The sequence below is a fragment of the Ictalurus punctatus genome, chromosome 4 (assembly GCF_001660625.3).
Source record: "Ictalurus punctatus breed USDA103 chromosome 4, Coco_2.0, whole genome shotgun sequence".
NCBI lineage: Eukaryota > Metazoa > Chordata > Actinopteri > Siluriformes > Ictaluridae > Ictalurus > Ictalurus punctatus.
In genome coordinates this window covers 14,465,887-14,490,146 of record NC_071284.1, presented here as the reverse complement: position 1 = coordinate 14,490,146, position 24,260 = coordinate 14,465,887, and the positions used below count along the sequence as shown (strand labels likewise).

General features: G+C 40.0%; 2 protein-coding genes across 4 annotated transcripts in view; one reads left to right on the top strand and one right to left on the bottom strand.

Moving 5' to 3' along the window:
- Window positions 1–1,039: 1,039 nt before the first annotated feature.
- LOC128629536 (histone-lysine N-methyltransferase 2D-like) lies at window positions 1,040–3,771 on the bottom strand. Its single transcript, XM_053677994.1, has 2 exons — window positions 2,463–3,771; window positions 1,040–2,375 (listed from the first exon to the last, which is right to left on the bottom strand). Exons 1-2 carry the CDS (start codon window positions 3,285–3,287, stop codon window positions 1,044–1,046), a joined length of 2,157 nt encoding a protein of 718 aa, XP_053533969.1. The 5' UTR covers window positions 3,288–3,771; the 3' UTR covers window positions 1,040–1,043.
- A 2,078-nt stretch (window positions 3,772–5,849) lies between these two features.
- Window positions 5,850–24,260, top strand: part of hydin (HYDIN axonemal central pair apparatus protein) — a 118,300-nt gene continuing 99,889 nt past the window's right edge. For 2 of the 3 annotated variants that reach the window (XM_047153007.2, XM_047153004.2), the window contains exons 1-9: window positions 5,850–5,970; window positions 6,250–6,403; window positions 7,938–8,063; window positions 8,559–8,678; window positions 10,914–11,048; window positions 12,501–12,700; window positions 12,799–12,923; window positions 22,374–22,575; window positions 23,297–23,480. In XM_047153007.2, the coding sequence (XP_047008963.2) occupies window positions 6,269–6,403; window positions 7,938–8,063; window positions 8,559–8,678; window positions 10,914–11,048; window positions 12,501–12,700; window positions 12,799–12,923; window positions 22,374–22,575; window positions 23,297–23,480 (1,227 nt within the window). In that variant the 5' untranslated portion in view covers window positions 5,850–5,970; window positions 6,250–6,268. The remainder of the gene's footprint in view (window positions 5,971–6,249; window positions 6,404–7,937; window positions 8,064–8,558; window positions 8,679–10,913; window positions 11,049–12,500; window positions 12,701–12,798; window positions 12,924–22,373; window positions 22,576–23,296; window positions 23,481–24,260) is intronic. The other variant, XM_047153006.2, reaches the window with a different exon arrangement.

The window sequence follows — 24,260 nt, the reverse complement described above, 5'->3', positions numbered from 1 at the left end:
TGAGTCCAGATTTGAGGAACCAGTCCTAGATCCAAATGCATCCTGGGACCATGAAAAAGTTTCTTGTAACAAATTTTAAATCTCAGGCCTGTACTTTTGGTTGCACACTCATCCAATCAGACATTTCTTTGGGAGGCCTGTGGAGGTATTTAATTTAAGTTCAATACCTCCTGCAGCAGTGTTCCTAACTGTGGAACATATTGCAAGCGGATCTGTACTAAGTACCTCTTAGTACCTGTGCCATTAAATCAGACAAAAGAGAAGATATCAGTAGTAATACCACGTTGTACAATGGTTGAGATTAAGGAGTATTTTATTCTTGAATATAGTTTTCATATTGACTGTTTGCTATGCACCCATAAAAACACCTAGTGTTAAGAAATCTTTTATTTTTATTGCTTTTTTTTCTTCCAAATTTGGTTTACTATTGTAACTGTTTTTAATTGGACACTTGTTTGCATTCAGTTTCTTTAGTGCCTGTACTGTAAAAGAACCAAACTTCTTAAATAAACTTATATATATATATAATCTCCTGCAATGCTCTTTGGTTGATATTTCTTGATTTGCTAGGTATCTGAATTGAACGATAGTAATTGTATTGAACTTTAGTCATTATATCAGCATATGATAGTGTAGGTGTTCAGAAAAATGTATTTAGAATCATAATTAAAATCAAAATTATTTTGTGTAATCGTTGTCAAAAATTTGAATATGAAAAAGTTGAATATGCAGTTATTATATATTACCACTGTTTGGGTAATTTTTATATTATGTTGTTTAAGGTTATTTAGTCTGTATTTTTTTTTTGTAGCAATGTAGTTTGCTGTGACCTACAGTACAGCCAGTTTTTTTCCCCTCCCTGTGCTCTGAGACCACAGCAGATGCCTTTTTCTTAGAATTGCAAGGTATGAATGGCCCTGACACAGCAGGACAACCAGCAGTCCTCACAACAAGCTGAATTTCAACTATAATATTCAGTTCTGTCACGAATCGTGACGGAGCAGAGATAGGACAGATGCAAGTGCAGGATGAACAATTGTTTATTAGAAAGACAGACAGGCAGACAAATCCAAAATGTAATCCACAAACACAAACAGCAGAGCGACATCCACAGCTGGGCAGGCAGGCTGAGCGAAGTCCTCGGCGGGGCATGAAGGCAGAGCGACGACCACAGCAGGGCAGGCGGGCTGAGCGAAGTCCTCAGCGGAGCATGAAGGCAGAGCGACGACCACAGCAGGGCAGGCAGACTGAGCGAAGTCCTCGGCGGAGCATGAAGGCAGAGCGACATCCACAGCCGGGCAGGCAGGCTGAGCGAAGTCCTCGGCGGAGCATGAAAGCGGAGCGACGACCCCAGCTGAACTGGAAGGCAGAGCGAAGTCCCCTGTAAGGCCAGGGAGAGGAGCGTGGGTCTCCGTGCGGCCAGGGAGAGGAGCATGGGTCTCCTCGAAGCAGTAGGGGGGAACGACGTTTGCCATGGAGCCGGAAGGCTGAGCGGCGACCACAGCTGAACAGGGGGGCTGAGCGACGACCTCAGCTGAACAGGCGGGCTGAGCGACGACCTCAGCTGAACAGGCGGGCTGAGCGACGACCTCAGCTGAACAGGCGGGCTGAGGCTCGGGCGCGGGCGGAGCTTGGCTGGCCGTGTCAGCAGACTGGGGCGCGGGCGGAGCTTGGCTGTGCGTGTCAGCAGACTGGGGCGTGGGCGGAGCTTGGCTGTGCGTGTCAGCAGACTGGGGCGCGGGCGGAACTTGGCTGTGCGTGTCAGCAGACTGGGACGTGAGCTGAACTTGGGCGACCGGGTCGGTAGACTTGGGCGTGAGCAGCATTTTGTCATTAGGCTGAGATATTAGCAGAGCTTGGTCAACTGGATCAGCAGGCTTGGACGTGACCTCAGGGACGGGAGGCTTGGCTCGGTCCTCAGGGACGGGAGGCTTGGCTCGGTCCTCAGGGACGGGAGGCTTGGCTCGGTCCTCAGGGACGGGAGGCTTGGCTCGGTCCTCAGGGACTTGAGACCTGGCTCGGACCTCAGAGACTGGAGACCTGGCTCGGACCTCAGAGACTGGAGACCTGGCTCGGACCTCAGAGACTGGAGACCTGGCTCGGACCTCAGAGACTGGAGACCTGGCTCGGACCTCAGAGACTGGAGACCTGGCTCGGACCTCAGAGACTGGAGACCTGGCTCGGACCTCAGAGACTGGAGACCTGGCTCGGACCTCAGAGACTGGAGACCTGGCTCGGACCTCAGAGACTGGAGACCTGGCTCGGACGTCAGAGAGTGGAGACCTGGCTCGGACTTCAGGGACTGGAGGCTTGACTTGGATCTCAGGGACTGGAGGCTTGACTTGGATCTCAGGGACTGGAGGCTTGACTTGGACCTCAGGGACTGGAGGCTTGACTTGGACCTCAGGGACTGGAGGGTTGAATTGGCCTTGGGCTTGAGGGACTTGAGACTTGACTGGGACTTGGGCTTCAGGGACTTGAGACTTGACTTGGACTTGGGCTTCAGGGACTTGAGATGAGACTTGGACTTGGGCTTCAGGGTTGAGCTCTGGTGCTATGACCTCCGACGGGCGCTCCGAGGTCACCCTGTTGATCCCGGGCTGGGTCTCTGCACGAGCTCTCCGGTGGAGTTTCTTATGCTCCCGCCAGCTGCTCTTGAAGCATTCCTGAGAGCAGATGAAAGCTTCCTGAAGGCCCAGCTTCTTGCAGGTGGGACATTGAAGCTGAGTTTCTCTCCCGCAGCCCTCGGTCATACATCTTGGAGATTTCGCCCCTGCGTTGACCGGAAACTGAAGTGGATCGCTGGTTACTGCCCTGTCCATCTCCTCATAATAGAGGTTGAATGGTGGGTCCACCTGGGGCTGTCCATTGACTCTCCACCCCAGTAAATCAAGACCACGAAGTTGTCCAGGCTGTGAAAATGCCTCCATAAACAGCTCTGCAAACTGAGTGACATCATGGAGGGCTGGCGACCCAGCACTCACCAGCTGCTCCGCCCAGTCACGGGCCGGACCGGAAAACCTGGACACCAGGAACCCAATCCACTCTCTCTTAGTAGGCTTTGGAAACGCCAAGCTGCAGAAATACACCTGGCAGCTGAAGAGGAACTCCAGCGGGTAGCTCCCCAATCCCGCTGTCTCTGGTGGCAGTTCAACAGCGTACCTTTGGGGAAATTGCACGGACGAAAAATGCGGCCAGTAATCCGAGCGTTCCCCGATGCGGTATTGTCCTACTACTTCCCTGGTTTCTGTGGCGTGACTTCTCTCTCGTCCTCGTGCTGCATCCATGTTTTGGCGGAAGATTCTGTCACGAATCGTTACGGAGCAGAGATAGGACGGATGCAAGTGCAGGATGAACAGTTGTTTATTAGAAAGACAAACAGGCAGACAAATCCAAAACGTAATCCACAAACATGCAAGAGGTCAGGCGATTGGCAAATAGGCATACACGGGGCAAGGCAGGAATCTAGGTCGTTGTCACGGAAAACAGGGTCGATAAACAAAACAAGAAACGAACTATGACGAGGGACTGGAAGCGGATAATCCACCGCGAACTAACTCTAAACAGGGACCGTGACTATGATACGTGCTAAACTAACTCTAAACATTTACTCTTCCGCGTTGTGTGCTGGGAGTCGCGCGGTATATATGCGGACATAATCAGCGTCTAAACTGCTAGCAGCTGAGAGCAATTCAGACCCACGTGAAATCCCAGCCAATGACAGAACAGGGAGGAGACAGAAACATAAACAAAACACACGTGTCCAGAAGTCATTACAGTCAATAATGGAAAAGCAGGTGCTCGCGCATTCGCGCTTAGAGCACGCTGCTTCAAGGGGGAATCGTGACAAGTTCACTTCACGGATTCCTGAACATGTCAGCTGACTTTAACTACATGGTTGTTTGTTTTTCTGCTTTGCATAACCTGGGTTTGTTTTTATCCGTATACATCTGATTAACTTAAAGTTAAGTGGGAGTTTATTTCCATATCCTTACAAATTTGACATTTTTCATGTAGTGTAGACAGATATAACAGGGTGGACAGTAACTTGAGGGACATGTGAAAAACCCTTATAAACACTGATCAAATGAATCCCAATAAGGAAATAAAACTCTATAGTTTAGAGAGGACTTAAGGAAAACTTTTAAACAATTTTAACAGATTGAAATTTTTTTTATGATTATATCTCATATATCACAAAAACAGAATGCACCACCCTAACGACATAGGAAAACCTCTAGTGTCTGATGAATAAAAACAGTGTAAAATTTATAAAAAAAAAAAAATTATTGGGGTAGACTGCATAATGTTTCACATTTGAAAAGTGTTACTTATTTTAATAAGACTTTTAGAAATTATATTGTTTAACATATTACATTTTAAATTCCATGATCTGTACTGGGGATGCAAAAGTCAATGAACTGTAAGACTGACTACTTAAATGTAGCAGTGTATGTGTAATATAAATAAAAGTACATGTGAACAAAGGGCAGTCTTGAGTAAATTAGCAGCTACAGTCTAGTCAAGTCAAGTCAAGTGGGTTTTTATTGTCATTCCTCTATAAAACGTGTATACATGGAAAGAAATGCTGTTTCTCCAGGACCATAATCTCAAGACTACATAACGTGCAAATACACAAGAGTGTGAGGCGAGTGCAGGACAAACAACAGAACAAAGAACAGAACAATAAATACACAGGATAATAAATACACAGAACATGGGCTGTAAGCTGCAAATTATTTGGTAGTGTAGCATCAGTAAGTATATCTGTAGAAGCAATAAGTGTAGCATTCCATAAAGTGTCTGATGCAGCTTTGTAAAGTGCGGTGTGCATGTGGTGTTGGGTCCTACTTGGTTAGGTGTTTGACTAGCCCAGATAAGTGTTGTGAGGCAGCAGGGCGTTGAGTAATCTGAATGTCTCAGGGAAGAAACCATTGCAGAGTCTGCTGGTGATAGCATGGATGCTCCTGTACCTTCTGCCAGATGGCAGGAGGCATGAAGAGTTCATGGGATGAGTTAGAGGGGTCATCGGTAATGCTGGCGCAATGGTCTAGAACCATGGTTTTCAAAGAGAGTTTTTGGGACCGGCATAGGCCTACAGTATGAGGCATACTGTAGACAAGGGGTCCTTGATTTTTTTTTTTTTTTATTACTCACACCCCACTGTTATTAATGTTATATTTATTATTAAATTCTTTTACCGGACAAATGAACTTAAGTGAGTTTATTCCAAATCTCAGCAACTCAAAAGGTCTATAATGTCAACTGAATCTAATGACAATTTTAATAAAATGTGTCAATGATAAATGCCCAATATAGGCCTATCATTGTACAAATGCTAAATATTGCACATTTACAATATTTACACAATATTACACATTTAGGCTACAATAGGCCTACACGTTTTAGTAGAAAGCCTAATATTTTAAAAAGTTATCAGTTTAAACAATCCATTTAAATAGAATATGTTAATAAATGCTGAGGCAGTCCATGGATTTATTTATTTATTTATTTATTTATTTATTTATTTAAATATATATAGTTAAAGGATCCCGGGCCGCAAAAAAAACCCTGGACTAGATTTTGCATATACAAAATTATTAAGCGTCTATCCCTCTTTGGAAATGACCCTATGATATGAACAGGAACATATATATTTTTACGATACAAACGGGACGTTTTGAGGAAATGTTTGAGAATTTACAGCAGCGTATTGCACGCGCGCGCAAGACCCCACCCCTTCCTCTCACTAAGTGTGTCGTTTTGCTCTGTTGCTAAGACAGGGACGCGGTTTTGCACGCGCCTCGCCCTTTGTCACAAGTTAAACCTATTGTCCAATCGCTGCAGGCCGCTGTAAGCTTCAGCAAATCAGATCGCATGTTGTTCGAACGCGGACGGGCTTGCTGTCATGGCAACCACCAAGCTTTGAGTGTTGTGAGAAATGTGTACATGTTGAATACGGGTTTCCTCGTAAGTAACTTCTAAAATATGCATATTCTTTCTTTCTTTCTTTCTTTCTTTCTTTCTTTCTTTCTTTCTTTCTTTCTTTTTAAATAAAATAACCGTGTAATATTTCGTTTTGGAAATATATGCATTAATAACAAGCTAGTAAGGTGCTGACAGAAATGGGTAAAGCGTAAGCTGCTAAATTTATCATAGCTATCAAGTTTGTTACTCTTTACTCTCTAATATCTCTATTTGTGTTCTTAGTGTTTCTAGTTAACTATCTGTCTACATCGCCAACAACAGGTCAAGAACAGGTGTTTTCATGATGCTGACTTCTAAAATTCAAGTTTCCCACTCAGCTTTGAAAACCTTGCCTCTGAAGATGCCAGAAGGAGTCAAGACTAAAGTAGCACAGAGAAATCCTAAGCTGGTTAAGTGGGAAGACAAAGCCCGAAAGGTGAGTAAGTAACTATGTGGGTATCCCCAGTGACATCAGCTAAATAATGCCACCCATACATCTGATCTTAACACTTACCAAATAAAATCAGTTGACTCTTTTAGGTTATTTATTTTATTTTATTTTATTTTATTTTATTTTATTAATTAAAGAGGTTTGGTCTCTGCATAAAGAGATACATTTGCACCCACACACATACACACATTGCAGTTGATCATACTTTATTTTCTTTTGTGTTTAAGATTAATGTATAGCTTTGATTACTTTCTGTTGTCTTTGAAATATTGAAAGTTGGAACACAAGCGTAGAAATGTACAAGTGTTTACAAGAAAATTGGTATTCATGAAAATCCCATAAATTGGGATAATAAAACATTCATATCCTACTCCTTCTCCTGAGTGCCTGTAAATGTATGACTAAGAAGACCAACTAATGTATGCCTCGACTTGACTGATTTCAAGTCATACAGTTTGTATGGATTACTGCACTTTTATACATGGAATATACTGTCAAGTTTCAATAGCTTATTTTTTTTATCACGTTTACAGCATTTAGCAGACGTCCTTATCCAGAGTGATTTGCAGATGTGCTTTGGAGTCTCTATCAAAAATACATCCGACTGCTAGTTCACTCGGTCAGGGACTGAGTACTATTGAGAAAAATCTGTGAAGCCGCACATTTTATATTATTGGCATTAATTAAAGAATATATTAAGACAAGTAATACTAATCATTCAATTATGACAAAAGAAATGTCACTGTATAAATGGAGGATGGCCCATCTATCTACGCATAGCTGTAAACTGTATACAAATGCCTCAGCTGACAGAAGATTTAGTGCTCACTTACTATAAAATATTTAATATTATATTACATTATATTATATATTACATATTTTTATTGGCACAGTGAGTCAAAATAATTTCCACTTCTCTCTTATAGCCTTTACCTTCATTGTTTATTTTGTGCTCCAAGCTGTCTGTAGACCTGAACTTTTTTGGACTTTTGTGGGCATCATTACATGCAAATGAGCTGATTTGCATGTTATAGGTGATTAATATATGTGCCTGAGTACCGAGTACCTTTCTGAAACTTTTCTAAAATCTGGTGGAAAAGTTTTGGTTTAGCTTGGCACACACAAACCTTTACACACAACTTTATTAAAAGATTGATAAATGAGGCCCAATGTTTGGAACACATACTGTATAACTGTTTTTAAAATTGAACCAAAAGTGAACCATATTTCCATTTTATTATTCATTCATGTCTGAATTAAACAATGTTTAAATGTTGCAGCAAATATTTGAGTTCTAGCGTTGCAGACTAATATGTACTGTACACTATGCAGAAATCCAACAATGTACCCTGCATGTGCTTTGGGTACCTGGAATATATTAACATTACACAGTATTATTGACTAATGTGATTGCACAGCTAATGTTTGGCCTGACACACTTATAGTAGGTACTGTTTGAAATGATACCAGCATGAATTAATGTATTCAATGGAACTAACTGTGGCTTATGTCATTATAGCTGTGTCCATCTGTATATGCACATGAAATGTCTCAGACCACAGAGGAGAGATTAACGAACACATATAAGATGTACCCGCCTTGCATTCTGGAGCTTTTAGACATGAGTGAGACCACACACCACAAGGTAAAACACTAGTGAAACCTGACTAGTAAACTAACTGTTTTAACAATTCTAATGTCTCCTGTTGTGAGACTTGGTTGTAAATGTACCTTAAAAATGGACAGAAAGCTAGAAATGTTCAGCAGAAATGTTCAGCAGAAATGTCCAGCAGGAATGTTCAGTAGAAATGTTCAGTAGAAATGTTCAATAGAAATGAAACTGGAGATTGTTTGTTTGATCTGAAATTAAAAAGGGGGGGGGGGGGGGGGGGGATGGACAGAAAGCTTTACGCTATACTGGATGTTTTGAATGGGAAGGACAGATATCTGCAGGTTACATGCATACATTGTAGCATTGAGTACCACTCTTTCTTTCTAGTCCTTTTTTCCTTTCACCTAGTATGTAATTGATGTCAAATAAGTCATATCAAGAGGAAGGGTATGGGGAAATGGAGGTCTTGAAAAATGACCTTTTGTTATTCACATTTCAGTGCTGAGGGGATTTCTGTTTTGTTCCCAGTTTTCTGCTGTTGATGTGGATCAGCCTTTTTTCCAGCCTTACCCGTCTGAGATTGTGTTCCAGAACTACCTGCCCTCTGAGATGTACGAAGTGCCGCTGGTATTACGCAATAATGATAAGGTAACATTAGCAAGGGCTCAGTTCTCTATGTGTCTGCATATAAATATACTGTACACTATTGTGTGTATGCCTAGTGTGTTCACTACAATAAACACTATTAATATATCTTTTTAAAAAGGGTTTAACATGTACAACATAGCATGCATTTAAAGTGCCAGGAATTTAGAATTCATAATTTCTTCTAAAACCTAGGGAAAGAGTTATTAGCAGGTGAGATGTATTGTTCTATCCCAGCTAAAAATCCAATGTATATTGATTTGCACATATATATGTGCAACCCCAATTCCAAAAAAGTTGGGACAGTATGGAAAATGCTAATAAAAACAAAGAGGAGTGATTTGTAAATGTATTTTGAGTTGTATTTTAACAAAAAACATATAAAGACAAGGTATTTGATGTTTTACCTAATCAACTGCATAGTTTTTGAATATAAACATGTATTTTGATATTGATGCATGCAACATGTAAAAAAAAAGTTGGGACAGGGCAATTTAGGACTAATATCAATGTGACAAGTTGAAATAAGAAGGTGATGTGAAACAGGTGAGGTAATCATCTAACCATAGTATATAAGGAGCCTCCAACTAAGGCCTAGTCCTTCTAGAGCAAGGATGGGTCAAGGTTTGCCAATCTGCCAACAGATGCATCAGCAAATAATCCAACACTTTGAGAACAACATTCCCCAAAGACAAATCGGTAGGATTTTGGGCATTTCACCTTCTACAGTGCACAAAATAATTAAAATATTCAAGGAATCCGGTCAAATCTTGGTGCGTAAAGGCCAAGGCCGAAAACCACTTCTGAATGTGCTTGATCTCCGATCCCTCAGATGCCACTGTATTAAAATCCGTCATGAGTCTGTAATGGATATCCTGACATGGGCTCGGGAATACTTTGGTAAAACTTTGTTAATCAACACCATACGCCACTGCATTCACAGATGAAAGTTAAGGCTTTACTATGCAAAGCAGAAGCCATACATCAACACTGTACAGAAACTCCGTTGACTTCTCTGGGCTCTGTCTCATCTGAGATGGACGGTAGCACAGTGGAATCGTGTTTTGTGGTCCGACGAGTCAACATTTCAAATAGTTTTTGGACAAAACAGCCGTCGTGTTTTCCGGGCCAAAGAGGAAATTGATCATCCAAGCTGTTATCAGTTTCAGGTCCAAAAGCCAGCCTCTGTCATGGTATGGGGGTGTGTCAGTGCCCATGGCATGGGTAACTTGCACATCTGTGAGGGCACCATTAATGCAGAAAGATATGTACATATTTTGGAGCAACATATGCTGCCATCCAGAGCAGCACAACGCCAAACCACATTCTGCTCAGATTACAAGTCCACGGTTGCGTAAGCAGAGAGTGCAGGTGCTAGCATGACCTGCCTGCAGTCCTGACCTGTCTCCGATAGAGAATGTGTGGTGCATTATGAAGTGCAAAATAAGGCAATGAAGGCCCTGTACAGTTGCACAGCTGAAGAAATGCATAATGGATGAATGGGGGTAAATTCCACTTGCTAAACTTAGCCAACTTGTGTCTTCAGTGACCAAACACTTAATAAGTGTTATTAAAAGAAAAGGTGATGTTACACAGTGGTAAACAGTCGACTGCCCCAACTTATTTGGAGTGTGTTGCAGTCATCAGATTTGAAATGAGTGAATATTTTCAAAAATAAATTCAATTCACAAAGTAAAACATAAATAATGTGTTTTCAATACAGTACAGAGTGAAAATAATTTTCAAATTACTCTATAATAATTTTCAAATTGCCTAGTCCCAAAACCGATGTGAATGCTGAAATCGTTTATTTTCACAATAAATGTCCATTTAATGGTTTCATACCAAAAGCACACAGGACAGCAAACTTGTGAAAATAACACAGCCGAGTGAGTGATTCCATTTTCTATTCTATTTATACATTTAGCAGATTGCAAATACATCCAATACAATTTAAAATATAACTGGACAGTTCAAGCATAAGGTCTAAATGTGGCGTCAAATGACAACCTTCTAATCACTACATCAGAACCTCTGCTCTTCCAGCTAATCTGGTTCAACTAATGAGTCTGGCTTGTTAGAACAAGAAAAACTGTAAACTGTACATGTGACTGTAGCTGAAAATACCATATGAATGATATTAATTTAGTAACATTTCAGATGGCATAAACATAACACGTGCACATTTGGTCATATTTAAAGGTCGTGGCTTGATGTGGGTTCTCTTACTTCTTGCAGATTCCTCGACTGGTGAAGGTGGTTGAAGATGACTCCCCGTATTTCAAAGTGGTGAGCCCAGTAGATGTATGCAACAAAGTAGCCCCGGGCATGGCATCCACTTTTACAGTTCTATTCACCCCACAGGAGAACAAGGTACACTTTATGCAAGCTTATATATTTCTAGGTGACTGTATGAACATTTAATAACACCACAGTGAAATTAAGGGAAGAGGAAGCCTGGTTTTAAGTAGTCCTTGTAGGAAGGAAGTTAATCACAAAGATGTGCTAAAAATTTACTGCTGCTTTTGCTGCTTGCTAAACAAATTCACTGCTAAATTTTGTGTATCCAGATATCATAGTGGAACTCACAACCATAGTAAACTTAAAGAAACATTTCCATATAAATGTCTAGTTAAAGGGAGTAATTGTAATGAGACTTGATACAGAAGCACTTTCTTGTCTGTTTGCAGAGAATGATCAATACCAACTGTTAATTAGAGCTTAACATCTTTTATTATGGCTTAAAGTCCAAGCTTGTTTAAAGAGTTACTGTATTGCAGTGCAAGAGGATGGGGCCTGTGAGACACTCTGTTTCTTCTACCACCCACTCTCTTCCCATTAACTGCCTTTCTGCAGTCTGTTGTATAGGTGACTAATCTGCTTTTCCATGGCGGCACATTAATACTGATTGTAGCATTGCCCCACACCACAGTGAGTACTCCCAGAGCGAGACGTTGCAATCCAATCACTGACAATTCAAAACTAGTCACTTTCCAACTGGAAACATCCTGGGCTGATATTGATTACTTATGGTTTGTGGCTCAATGTTATCAGAAAGAGCCAGGGTGTATAATGTTATTTTATTTCATACAGTGCAAGAGCACACCAAAACTAATAAGATTTAACTTTGACTCGGTTGGAATATGACTTGGTTGGATAGCGACTTGGTTAGAATGAAAATTATTCTGAAAGCATGCCCACAGACACCAAGGCAATGCCCCATAGTAGAGTCTATTGTTCTGTTGTTCGTTCATTCATCTTCAGTAACCACTTTGTCCTGGTCAGGGTCATGGTAGGTCCTGAGTCTATCCTTGGAACATTGGAAACCTTGGACTGGACACCTTAGATGGGACGCCAGTCCATCCTATGCAAGAGTTTATTATGGCATATGAAGCTACAGATTACAGTAGTCTTCACAAAGCTAAGCAGGGTTTTAGTATTTTTAATCTGAAACTAATATGTGGACATTAAAATAATTATGAGAAAGTAAATGAAGGAGCCTTATCTTGAATACAGCTGTCAAAGTTGTGCAGTATATGCAATACATGTGCAATTTTGTAGTCTCAATTGAAAAACTAAACTTTATGTTATAAATCAGGCTATGATAATGGCATGAATAATGTGATAATGCTGAATCTTCTGTATGATGTTAGAGAAAATTGTATATAACTGCATTGTGTTTTTGTCCTGTTCATCTTGTAAACACATTTCTGTAAATCAGGCATATGTGATTTAGAAGTATGTATGTATGTATGCTTGATGTCATCTTATATAACTAAACCATGTAGCTTAGTTTTTTACTTCCATGTATGATCTTTTCGATAGGACTATATCCACCGGGTAATCTGTATGACTGAGAGGGAGAAGTTTGAGGTGCCCATCCGAGCAATAGGGCCGCGTGCCATCCTAGACTTTCCAGATGAGCTGCATTTTTCTCTGTGTCCTGTCAAGTGTTTATCTCAGAAAACTCTCCTGATACGCAATATTGGAAAAGGCGAGGCCAAATTTCAGCTCAGCACACAGAAGTAAGCGCACACAGTAAAGTGAAACAGTTGTTGTTCAATGCTTTTCATTTGCATATACGAGTGTGTTTATTTACTTAACTATGTTATTCTCCACATAGCCCATTTTCAGTAGAACCTTCAGTAGGGACCCTTAGCGTTGGGGAGAGCATGCAGGTGACTGTTGATTTTCTACCCAGGACTACAGGAGACCACAACCAACAATTGCTTCTCCACTATCACACAGGTTCAGTATTTATATCTGTGTTGCCCTGCTATTAGTGCTGCTCCACTATAGTGCATATAACACCACAATCACATAGGTATGGCTTATGGGTAGTTTAATATATCAAAAGATATAGCAAACACATATTCTTGACAAACGCATAATAAATTAACATACCTGCAAACTAGTCAAAAATATATATATAATATGTCATTTACGTGAATCGTGTAGATCCAACGATTTTTTAAAATAATTTTTTCATATTAAATGTAGACGCGTTTATGCTGTGCGACACGCTCGTTTTTCGAGATGGAAAATGTCAGAATTCCGCTAGTGCACCGCAGGTCATGTGACAAGAACCAACCAATCAGCTTCATGCTTTCTCTTTGTCCACTCTGAAATAGGCTTTGAATCTCACGGAGCAATTGGATTAGTTGGTGAAATTCTCCGTGTTTTCTACGTGATTGAAGGGTGGGGTGCGCCCAAACACGACGTTTTTTGTCTCTCTTCTCCATAAATATACCTAGTAGCAGAGCTTCTGCAAGGGATTTGCGGTTCTGTAAATCCATCCTGTGATAAAATTCCTCGTCGTCGTGGAGAACGCGGCTCGTGGAACGGCAGACACCACGGGAGCGCAAGCGTTTTCCCCGGGTTTTTAGCCACGACATGTGAATGGCCCCTAAACCTCACAAGAATCGTTACTGAAAGTTACCAAGGGAATTAAAAACGAACACGTAATGAAAAAGACCCACTGTGTTTCAATGAGTGATCGTTTTGACCATGGTTAGGTGTTAACATGATCGGTGTTTGCTAATGTATTCAATTTAGAGATGTAAAATTTATTAAACCTTTTTTTTCTTCAGTTTTATGCTTCAAAGTCGTGAAACAACAGTTGGGTTTTTAATATTTGCGTATGAGCTTCACCTTGGTCATATTGACTGTTCCATCTATCTATCTCTCTATCTATCTATACACACACACACACACACACACACACACATATATATATATATATATATATATATATATATATATATATATACAGTATCTCACAAAAGTGTGTACACCCCTCACATTTCTGTAAATATTTCATTATATCTTTTCATGTGACAACACTGAAGAAATGACACTTTGCTACAATGTAAAGTAGTGAGTGTACAGCTTACAAGCTTGTGTTCCCAAAGACAACCTCTGGATATGACGCGTTGAACTTCCAGTGACCAGTATGAGGGAGTGTGAGAGGGATGACACCAAATTTAACACACCTGCTCCCCATTCACACCTGAGACCTTGTAACACTAACAAGTCACATGACACCGGGGAGGGAAAATGGCTTATTGGGCACAATTTGGACATTTTCACTTAGTGGTGTACTCACTTTTGTTTCCAGCAGTTTAGACATTAATGGCTGTGTGTTAAGTCATTTTGAGGGGACAGCAAATTTACACTGTTATACACACTGTACACTCACTACTTTACATTGTACCAAAGTGTTATTTCTTCAGTGTTGTCACATGAAATTATATAGTCAAATATTTACAAAAATGTGAGGGGTGTACTCACTTTTGTGAGATACTGTGTATATATGTATATATATATATATATATATATATATATATATATATATATATATATATATATATATAAAATGTAATTAGCTGTTATACATCACATAAATAGCTGTGTCGTGTGGGGCAGAGGATGTCTCTGGTATTTTCTGATCAGCAAGTGCGCTGGAGTCTTTGCTTTAAACCACAGCAACGGCTCTGGTGGATTATTTAAAGTAGTTGGATGCAGTTAGGATCAGCCTTAACAAACTTTTATGATGATGAAAAAAGAGCTCTGAAGTCAGCTCATATCTGGACAGTTCTTTTCCAGAATGAGAGCGCTTAAAGAGGAAGACGCTATTTATGTAGCACAACTAGAGTCAGGGCTGAGTTGCAGATGGAGCTGGTTCTGGCTGAAGGTTGAGGCCAAAGTAGAGGTGAAGGAGTCCAGCACAGGTTCCCACTGTCACAGTATTTAAAAAAAATAAAATAAATTGACAGTGGGGTATGCAACAACGGCTCTTGTGCCCTCTTAGCACACTGCCAAACCAAGGTGGCTGGTTTGCCAAAAAGTTAAAATGAATGGTGTCAATAAATGTTTTTTTTTTTTTTTTTTTTTTTTTTTTACTTGAAGCAACTGTTGTCATTTCCCTTTATTTTCTTGTCAGAATGCTTCGTTTACATGTTAAAATCACAAAAATTTTCTTATAGGGGAGGATGCCCCAAGACCCCCACAGTTTAATTCATAAACATGTCACCTTTTTCACCTCTTCTGAGTTTGCATGTCTGAATGAAACAATTCAAATAACATGAATTGATTTATTTATACATATATAATAAATAAATAAATAATGTATAAATATGCACATCTATTATTAAAGTTATATTGTACAGTAAAACAAACTAACAACAAGGATGCTGGACCCAGAAGCAGAACACAGACACAAGGGCAGAAGGTTTAATGGGTTTGATTGAAGGTTGGAGAGGACAGGAATGTGTGGGAAAGGAGTGGGGCTCAGTGAGTTGAATGCTCAGTCTGTGAACCACAGGGAAGGCAAAGCAGGGCTGGGTATAGTGGAATGCAGGCAAGCAGGCTGGATGCGACATGAACTGGAAAAAGAGGAAAAACAACGGGGTAAGTAAACCAACAAACACTGGGCAAAAAAGAACTGGAAAAAAAAAACACACAAGAAGGCCTATCATGTTACCGCACTGGAAACCGGAATGATCTGGTGATGCATGGCTTCAAGACTGGAGTTTAAATACGATGGCATATATTGAGGAGATGGGAAGCAGGTGTGTTCTCTTCAGAAAGAGACGCGAAGTGGAATGCTATGCCAAACCCCCCAATACCCAACATACACACACACACATGTACAGAAATGTGAGGGAGAGACTAACACCGGAAGCACAAGGAAGTGGAAAACAGGTCAAACAAAGGGAATTGGAAAACATGGTAGGATAGCCCAGCCAATGACAGTAGCCCCCTCTTAATAGGAGCCTCCGGGCGACCTGCCAGGTTTGCCTGGATAGGCCTGATGGAAATCAGGCCTATCCAGGTATGCAGGGTGGAACACCTCTCCATATCTTGTGGCAGTGGTGAATGTGGGCTTGCACAGAGGAAACTGCAATGTTGTTCTACTGGATAGGGAATAACAGAGGCTGATAAACTGGAGAATACTTGAAGGGGACATACCAGTGGCAGTGCTGCACAGGGAGTTGCGCTCATATTCACTCATGTGACTGTCCCCACCACACAAGATGGAGGGAGGTTGGTATCAGGGCTCAGGGTTGGGGCTTCTTTAGAGGCAAATTAATGGGAGATGGCATCAGGTTTGACATTCTTGGACCCGGGGTTAAAGAATTACACAATAATGAAATTGAATCAGCCAATGAACAGGGCCCAGCGTGTCTGTCGAGAATTTAGTCATTTGGTGGTTTGGATGTAGGCTAGGACAGGTGGTTCTCTAGCAACCATTGCAGGACCTGACGATCATTGAGGGTGTGCTCAGCGGGATGCAAGAAAAGATCAGGATGTTGTCCAGGTACACAAAATCAAAGCAGTTCAGGAAATGTCTGAGGACATTTTTCACCAGGGCCTGGAGCACCACTGGAGCAAAGGGCATGACCAAGTACTCGTAGTGGCCCAGGGGGTGATAAACGCCATCTTCCACTCGTCCTACTCTCTGATCCTGACCGGGTGGTATGTGTGGTATGGTCAAGGCCAGTGGAGGCACTGCCACCACAGTGGGGCAAGGGCCAATCACAGGCAGAATGACTGACAACAGGAAATCCATCTATATGGGGGTCGTGCTTCCTCGACCATGAGTGACCCATCACCAACGTGGTACATGGGGAAGAAATCAAGTTCAGCTGGACATGCTCACAATGGTTGCCCGAGAGGACCAGGAGTAAATCGATGGTGTGGTGGGTTATACAAGCCAAGAATGTACCAGCCAGGCCATTAACAATGATGGGAGAATCCAGCCGTTTAACAGGGACACTCACTGCAGGGAGATCCAGTGAAGGGAGATCCGGCACACCATGGTGCAGCTGTTCTTGGTGAGATCACGGAACAGCTGGTCATGCTGGCCGAGGACAGCACCATGGCTTGACAGAGCTGAGTGCAGGGAATCTGGTTCTGCTGGGTCCATGTTGGCCAGATTGTTCTGTGATAACCAATGAGGATGTTGGATCCAGAAGCAGAACACAGACAAAAGAGCAGAAGGTTAAAAGGGTTTTATTGAATGTTGTAGAGAGTGGGTGGTGGATTGTGGAAGGAGCATGGATCAGTGTCTGTCGTTGCCGGGATTCGAACTTGCATTAGGGGTGTGAGAGTTGAATGCTTACTCTGTGAATCACAGAAAAGGCAAAGCAGGGCTGGGCTTAGCAGAATGCAGGCAAGCAGGCTGGCACTAACCTTGTTAGATGAAGTAGGACTAATCTGTTTTGGATTACACAGGTAGTTCTCTCCAACCTACCCCTGTGGCTAACGTGGTAAAACACATTGAATCACTTCTGCAGCCAGGTGAAAAAAAGCACAGCATTGGTGCTTTAGGGCATTTTCCTGTTATTTGCATTGTTATTGTGATAATGCATGGTACCAGCTGTTTTTAATGGACTGCTTAATGAAAAGAAAAGCTATTCAAAGAGAACATTTCCTTGTTGTGTTTTTTTTATGATGTTTTCTATCACAATGATGTTAGCAGTCCTCAGATGCTGGCTATATGCATTAAAATATGACCTGTAGGGGTTTAAAAGTTGATAAGATTTAGGTGATGGTGCAAGAGGTCTAGGCACAAAGCACTGCTTATGATTCAAATGATGATTCTTCTTTAAAAAGAATAAGGATATTTATCTGTCTATGTTTGTGCACTTGTATGTGTATTTGTGTATATGGACATTTGTGGGCATGGTGACTGTGCCTATGAACATTCAGCATACATTTATTTCCAAAACATGGACGTGTGTGTGTGTGTGTGTGTGTGTGTGTGTGTGTGTGTGTGTGTGTGTTGACATACTCTACTGAATGTGTTTGAGCTGTCTCAGTGCATGAACACACAGGTCTTCTGAAGGCTAGAGCTTTTAACATTTAATCATGCACACATTTCTAAAACAACCCTTTGAGCCCAATAGGGGAGTATCATTTTTAATTTAGCACCTTATGGTATCTCCTGATTTTATCTTCACATTAAGTTGTCATTACATGGCTTCCCAATCACATAGAGTATGGTTGAATCACTTAGTTAGATATAACACAGTTGTGATCTGCTTTATTACCTGACTTAGCTGTAGCTTTAACAAGATAGTTGACCTGCTGTCAGGAGGACAGGAAAACGGTTTGGAGTAGTTATTTCCACTCTAATTATTTTTGTTTATAGTATATACAAGAGCAATGAATAAAAATAAAAACAGTCAGTAGTCAATTTTTAAGGGTCTGCATGATTGGTTTTGTAATTGTATTGCTTGTAAATAAGGGCACACCATAGTCTTTAGTACAAACTAGCTAGTGGAAATTACTAAGCTCCATGATAATCTAAAGCTTTATTTGGTTTCCACATCTTAACAGCTGTGCAGTGAGCTTAAAGAGGATGACTTTGCAGCGTTCTGGAAGCTATGTCTTTTAAATTGATAATATCTAGCTGTTATAGAGACTAGAGACTAGCTTGGCCAGGGATGAAGTAGTTGATCCATTTTACATTTCTGGATACTTCCTGACTGATTTTCTTTCTCACCTGCTTGCTTGGTGCAGTGAAATATGTATGAGAAATAGAGATGCACTATGTCTCTTTATGCATCATTGCTCTTCATATCAACACCAGCGAGTCTGGACTGTGTCTACTCTTTTTACAGTGAGAGCACTTTCACATCTCAAGGGAAACTTCAGCACCCCTCCTTCATCCCCTTATTACCACCCAAACTTCCCCACCTCTCAATAATAGTGTAATGTTTTTCCCCCAAACAGATGCTATAATAGAACAATGCATATTTCCAACTTTGCTATGACAAATAGTTGTTTGTATTCAAAGTAACATGCATATCTTATTCTGTGAAATTTTTTTTGATTATGAATTAAGTCTGGGGTATTACTGACAGCTCCTTTGCCATTAACGCTGTTCACAGGGTACTGAAATCTCATTATAGTATTTGGGGACAAGATGTCCAAGGGACCTACAGACGTCTCAATAGGGGATAAATGTCAAGACTTAGACAGGGATAACTAATGAAATAAAACAGCTGCCTAGTAAAAAAAAAAAAAACTATTGTGAGTTTTCACACATTAAACCAAAAACAAACAAACAAGAAACATGGGTCATACTACCGTAATGTCCTCAAACAGGATGATCACTAACAAATACTTCTTGATGTGCTGTACTGTACAAAATCCACCAAACTGCACCAAATGTTTGTTGTTACTTACTGTATGTGTTATAATAGTGAGGTAAGCAATACATAATTATATTTTCTTTCTCTTACCCAGCTCTGCTTACTTGGATATCTTACACAGTCTTTGGGTTGATTGGTCCTGTTACCTTTACATTGCAGATTTATGTACTACTTGAACATTAACTCACTATGTTTACTTATCTCAACTGTGAATAATGACCCTGGGAGATCATAAATTTATTGTATCAGTATCCAAGGCTGACTATGTAAGAGTTCTCTGATTGGCTTTTTAGTCCAGTGAATTAGTGTCAGTGAAGAGAAATGGAAGTGAGCAAAGCAGGCCACACATTTATCGCATGTAAACTTCTGCTTTACAATTATCAAGTTCTAGCTAGCTATATTTTTGCAGTTAAATTTTGCATGGGCCATTTAAACAGATTCACAGTAGAAAATATTAACTAGGCTAATTTCTTTGTCAGAATAGTAGGTGTTACGGAACGAGACTTGGACAGGAAGTAAGCGCAGGAGGGAAGTCTTTATTTGATACTTAGGCAGAGGACATGGAACGGAAACACTAATTGAACTAATACATGATCGTTCTTTAATCCAAGACATGAACCCTCCTTCAACTAAGACATGAACGTTCCTTAAACTAAGGTAGGAAACACTCGTCTACCTTAGGCATGGCATAAACCCTCAACTATGGCATGCCATGAACACTCAACTATGGCATGGCATGGACACTAAACTATGGCATGGCATAAACATTCAACTATGGCATGCCATAAACACACAACTTGCTTGACGTTGCTTTGTTGCAACTCTTTGGCTGTGTCTCTCTTAGTCCAGTCCCGATTCGCGTGCGTAGATTCAGTTTACTTCAGCTTAATGCCGCGTCCCGTGCGCAGCAACATGAGGGGTTTAAATAACTAACATGATTAATCTAAACCAAAGACACCTGGGTTAAATCAAGGACATCCTCAAAAAGAAACTAGAACTCGGGCAAGAAGCGAATGAGTGAGCCGCATAGGAACCGCGCCGCAGTGCCATCTGCCGGGGCTGGCGTAACAGTAGGTCACTTTGCAGTAGGTAGTATTACTGGTACAACATGGGTATACTGTTTTGATCTATTTAGACGAGTGTTTAGAACATACACATATGTCTATCCACATAACTTGGTCCACAGTTTTTAATATACACCCTTCTGTGTAGAGAATGTTTTAATATCAACTTTTACTAATACCAGATTCATTTTTTACCCTTACCCTTCTCCAAAAATGGAACTTTTTTTCACATTTATTTACTATGGGATAGTCTTTGTCTTTTATTTTCTTAAAAAAAAATACAATTAAAGAGTCAATAGTTTCCTTTTTTTAGGTTAAGGTTAGTGTTAGGTTTAGGTGTTGGCATATAATTAATTAGCTGCATTAATATTTATGTCATTGGAAGGTCCGCACAAGGCATGACAAATGTTGTGTATCTCTGTGTGTGTGTGTGTGTGTGAGTGTGTGTTGTCTGTTATTTGCCTATGTCAGCTCTGTGCTGACAGTGTTAATGATGTTAAGTCTTATTTTTCAAGACCCCACCTTTTTCCCCCAAAGCATAATAATTTTTTATTTTGTTTTATTTATAAATTGAGACAAAAATCAATTTATGTTCCCTTTTTGAGGATCTGTGGTTTTATGTCAGACAAATAATGTGGTTTACTCTTTGTATATAATGTGGTTTACTCGATGTGATTAGTCAGTCATTGAAACAAGTTTTGTCTCTGAAAGAAATTACAATAACATCTGTAAATGTGTAAATGTGAATAATATGGTGTTCTGTATGTTGTTTGAACAGCTATTATTATTAAAGAGTGATACTACACCATCCCCATTGGGTGTCAAGTGATCATCTTGCAGGCCTCAGGTGACCTGCCTGTTTGTGTCTAGGTCTCTATAGAAAACAGCCATGAGAAAGAACCATGGTGATTTCTTATTGATTTTATAGTGATAAAAATAGAGGCAGAAAGCATGCAACACTCATATAAATGCAATCATTTGTGAAACATCAAAAATGTGCACTGTATTGTTTCTGCAGAGCTCATAATTTTTCTGTATGTTGGAAAAAAATTTGGACAGTGTAAAAATACTGTTTAGAATCACTGTGAGGTTCTCAGTTTACAGTGAATTCAGTTTACAGTACAGTACATTTATATTCCTTATGTGCTGTTGAAGCTATCGCTTGCAGTTTTTTATACAGGTTCCTCTGAGTGTCAGTCTATTGAGTGCTAGAACACTTGACTTCTGCTGAAGGATACAGTTTACCTGATTGTGTAAAAATATAAAAACAAAACCAATTACACTGTGTACTCTATATTTGCTCTTTAGGGGGACTTCAATGAGACATTTTTAGTGCTTGTTTCTGATGAATCCCTTGACCTGATATGTCAGTACAAACTAAAACCATACCCTATTTTTTTTTTTTGTTGTTGTTGTTTTTTGTTTTTTTTGTTTTTTTGAATAATCTCCACTTTGTGTGCTGGGCTGTGATATTTTTTTAGGTCAGGATATCTGGTCGAGCATGAAGCTACTGCTTTGAATGTAGCCAAATTAACAAAAATCAGTCAAAATACTGGAATAATTTACATACTCTGCTCCTGACTTGGGCCCTTGTTTTGTATAGCATTTTTTATGTTGTTGGTTGCTGTGGAGTCATGTGACTGCATGCCCCTGGAGAGCACTTGTCTAAATAGATAATTAAGTGCCAACTTAGCAGTCCAACAGTGCCACCTTGGTGTTCATTCCAAAGTACTTAAAAACTGTACTTGTCTTCAGCTTAATCTTTTATCCCTTCAAAGCATTTGAACTATTTAGAATTTTACTTAAATAAGGTCTGCTGAGTACAAATGTTATTTATCAAACTCATTGAGTACCTTAATGCTAATCAATACATGTAAAATGCCAGTGACTCCAGTGCATATTTACTTAGTTCAGTGTGCTGATAATTCAAGAGGTGATTAATAATCCAAAGTGATCTATTTTTGTTCTTATAGGAGAAGACATTTACATCAGTTTGTATGGAGCCTCCACAGATATCAACGTGAGGCTGGATAAAAACTCACTGTGGGTGGAGAAGACCTATATCACCATGGCTAACCAGCGCACAGTGGCTATCTTGAACAGAAGTGACTCCATAGTGCATTTCCAGTGGAAGAGTTTTGCCACTGAGGAGGAGGAGGAACAGTATAGACTAAGGTCTAATTAGTTTGACTAAAACAGATTCTCAAAACTCCAGAGTTTTCTTAAATTCCAAGATTATAATTCAAATCAACAAAGCATCTTATGTTGATTATGTTCATTACACTATACAGTCATACAGAGAAAAGACAAGACATATTAAATGTTTAGAAATAATATATATAGTTTGATATGATCATATTGTTAGATTAACATAGACCAGTCTTTATGATTATAGCAGCAGTTCTTAGGAAGTGTGAGTCTGTTTATGTTTGAACCTGCTTCAGAGGGTAATCTTATCTGGATAAGTCTTTAGGGTATCCAGGTGAGCTCAAAGCTGACAGGAGCATGGTGTGGGTAATCTCCAGATTATTCAGTTCTTCATAAAGAATATTATTCAATAAGTGTGCAATAAATGTGCTTTGGTTTATTCAGTAACTACAGTGCAATGAATATGAAAGGCATGTAGTTACAAGTGTAAAAAATGGAAGTCTGGACCCACCAATATGTCCTGGGATTTAAGGGTTAAACCTGGGTTTGTGGATTGGCTTATCCTAAAATATCTTAATATTGTCTTGTTAAATTTTAATCATATCTATCAGAATACCGCTCCACTTAAAGGGGCTGAGATGCTCTCCCTTACAAAAGCAGTCATAAATATCAAGGATTTTGTATTTTAATCTGACCCTCTCCCGCTTTCTTCTGTTTTCTATCTCCCTCCATTTCATTTTCTATCTAGGCTCATTTCTGAGCTGCAGCAGGAGGAGGAGGATGAGATGGAACAGTTTTTAACAGAGTGTGGCGCTGACCCCATTGTCCGAGACCACCTCTCAGTGCTCTCACGTACCTTCCAGCACAGACGCAAGCAGCTTCATCAGGACAGTCTGCCTTTCAGTGACCAACACATCATCATAGAGCCACAGGTGTCTAATGGGCGCGCACACACACACACACACACACACACACACACACACACACACACACACACACACACACACACACACACACACACACAAAAAAAAAAAAAAAAAAAACAGTGGTTGAAGAAATTCCCAATTCCTTTAACTGAATAAATCTAAAAATAGAATTAAATTAAAATTTAATTGAACTATATGTAGTATGTAGATAGCATAAACATAAATATTGCTAAATGTCTTCTTACACTTTATACAGAAATATAAAATGATATTATATATATTTAACAAATCATTGCAATAATTCAACTTATCAACTTAAAAACATTCTACATTTATTAATATATGTAGTGTCTAATTAAACCTGCACCATTTCACACACCAAACCCATACAACAACCTGACCTGCCTTTTCTATTTGGACAGGTTTCCTATAAATATATAGACAATTGCATGAATACTTTGTGACATATTTAGATATAACAAGAAATCCTCTGATGTTATTTAAAAATCTGGAAAGTCAGTGTTTAGAACTGAGGGGTATGACAAAATTTAAGCTTGTGGATGATGTGCAATATAAATCAAAAACATACTTAAGAGAAAATATTTTCTTGAACATATTATAAAAATGTATTCCCGAAAGAAACACTGCATACATCTGAGTATTAAATACAAAGGAATAGGGACTGGTATTAATACTCTAACAAGGCCTAATAACTACTGTAATACTGTAATAAGGGGTTTTAATTCTATAAAGTATAACCATAGAGTTAGTGAGACACCAATCAAA

Excerpts from the sequence above, each read along its gene's own strand:
- LOC128629536 (XM_053677994.1), bottom strand. The coding sequence starts at position 3,287 with ATGGATGCAGCACGAGGACGAGAGAGAAGTCACGCCACAGAAACCAGG. Across the intron at positions 2,376-2,462 it reads CTCAAGTCCCTGAAGCCCAA|GTCCAAGTCAAGCCTCCAGT; the intron begins GTCCCAGTCAAG and ends CCAGTCCCTGAG.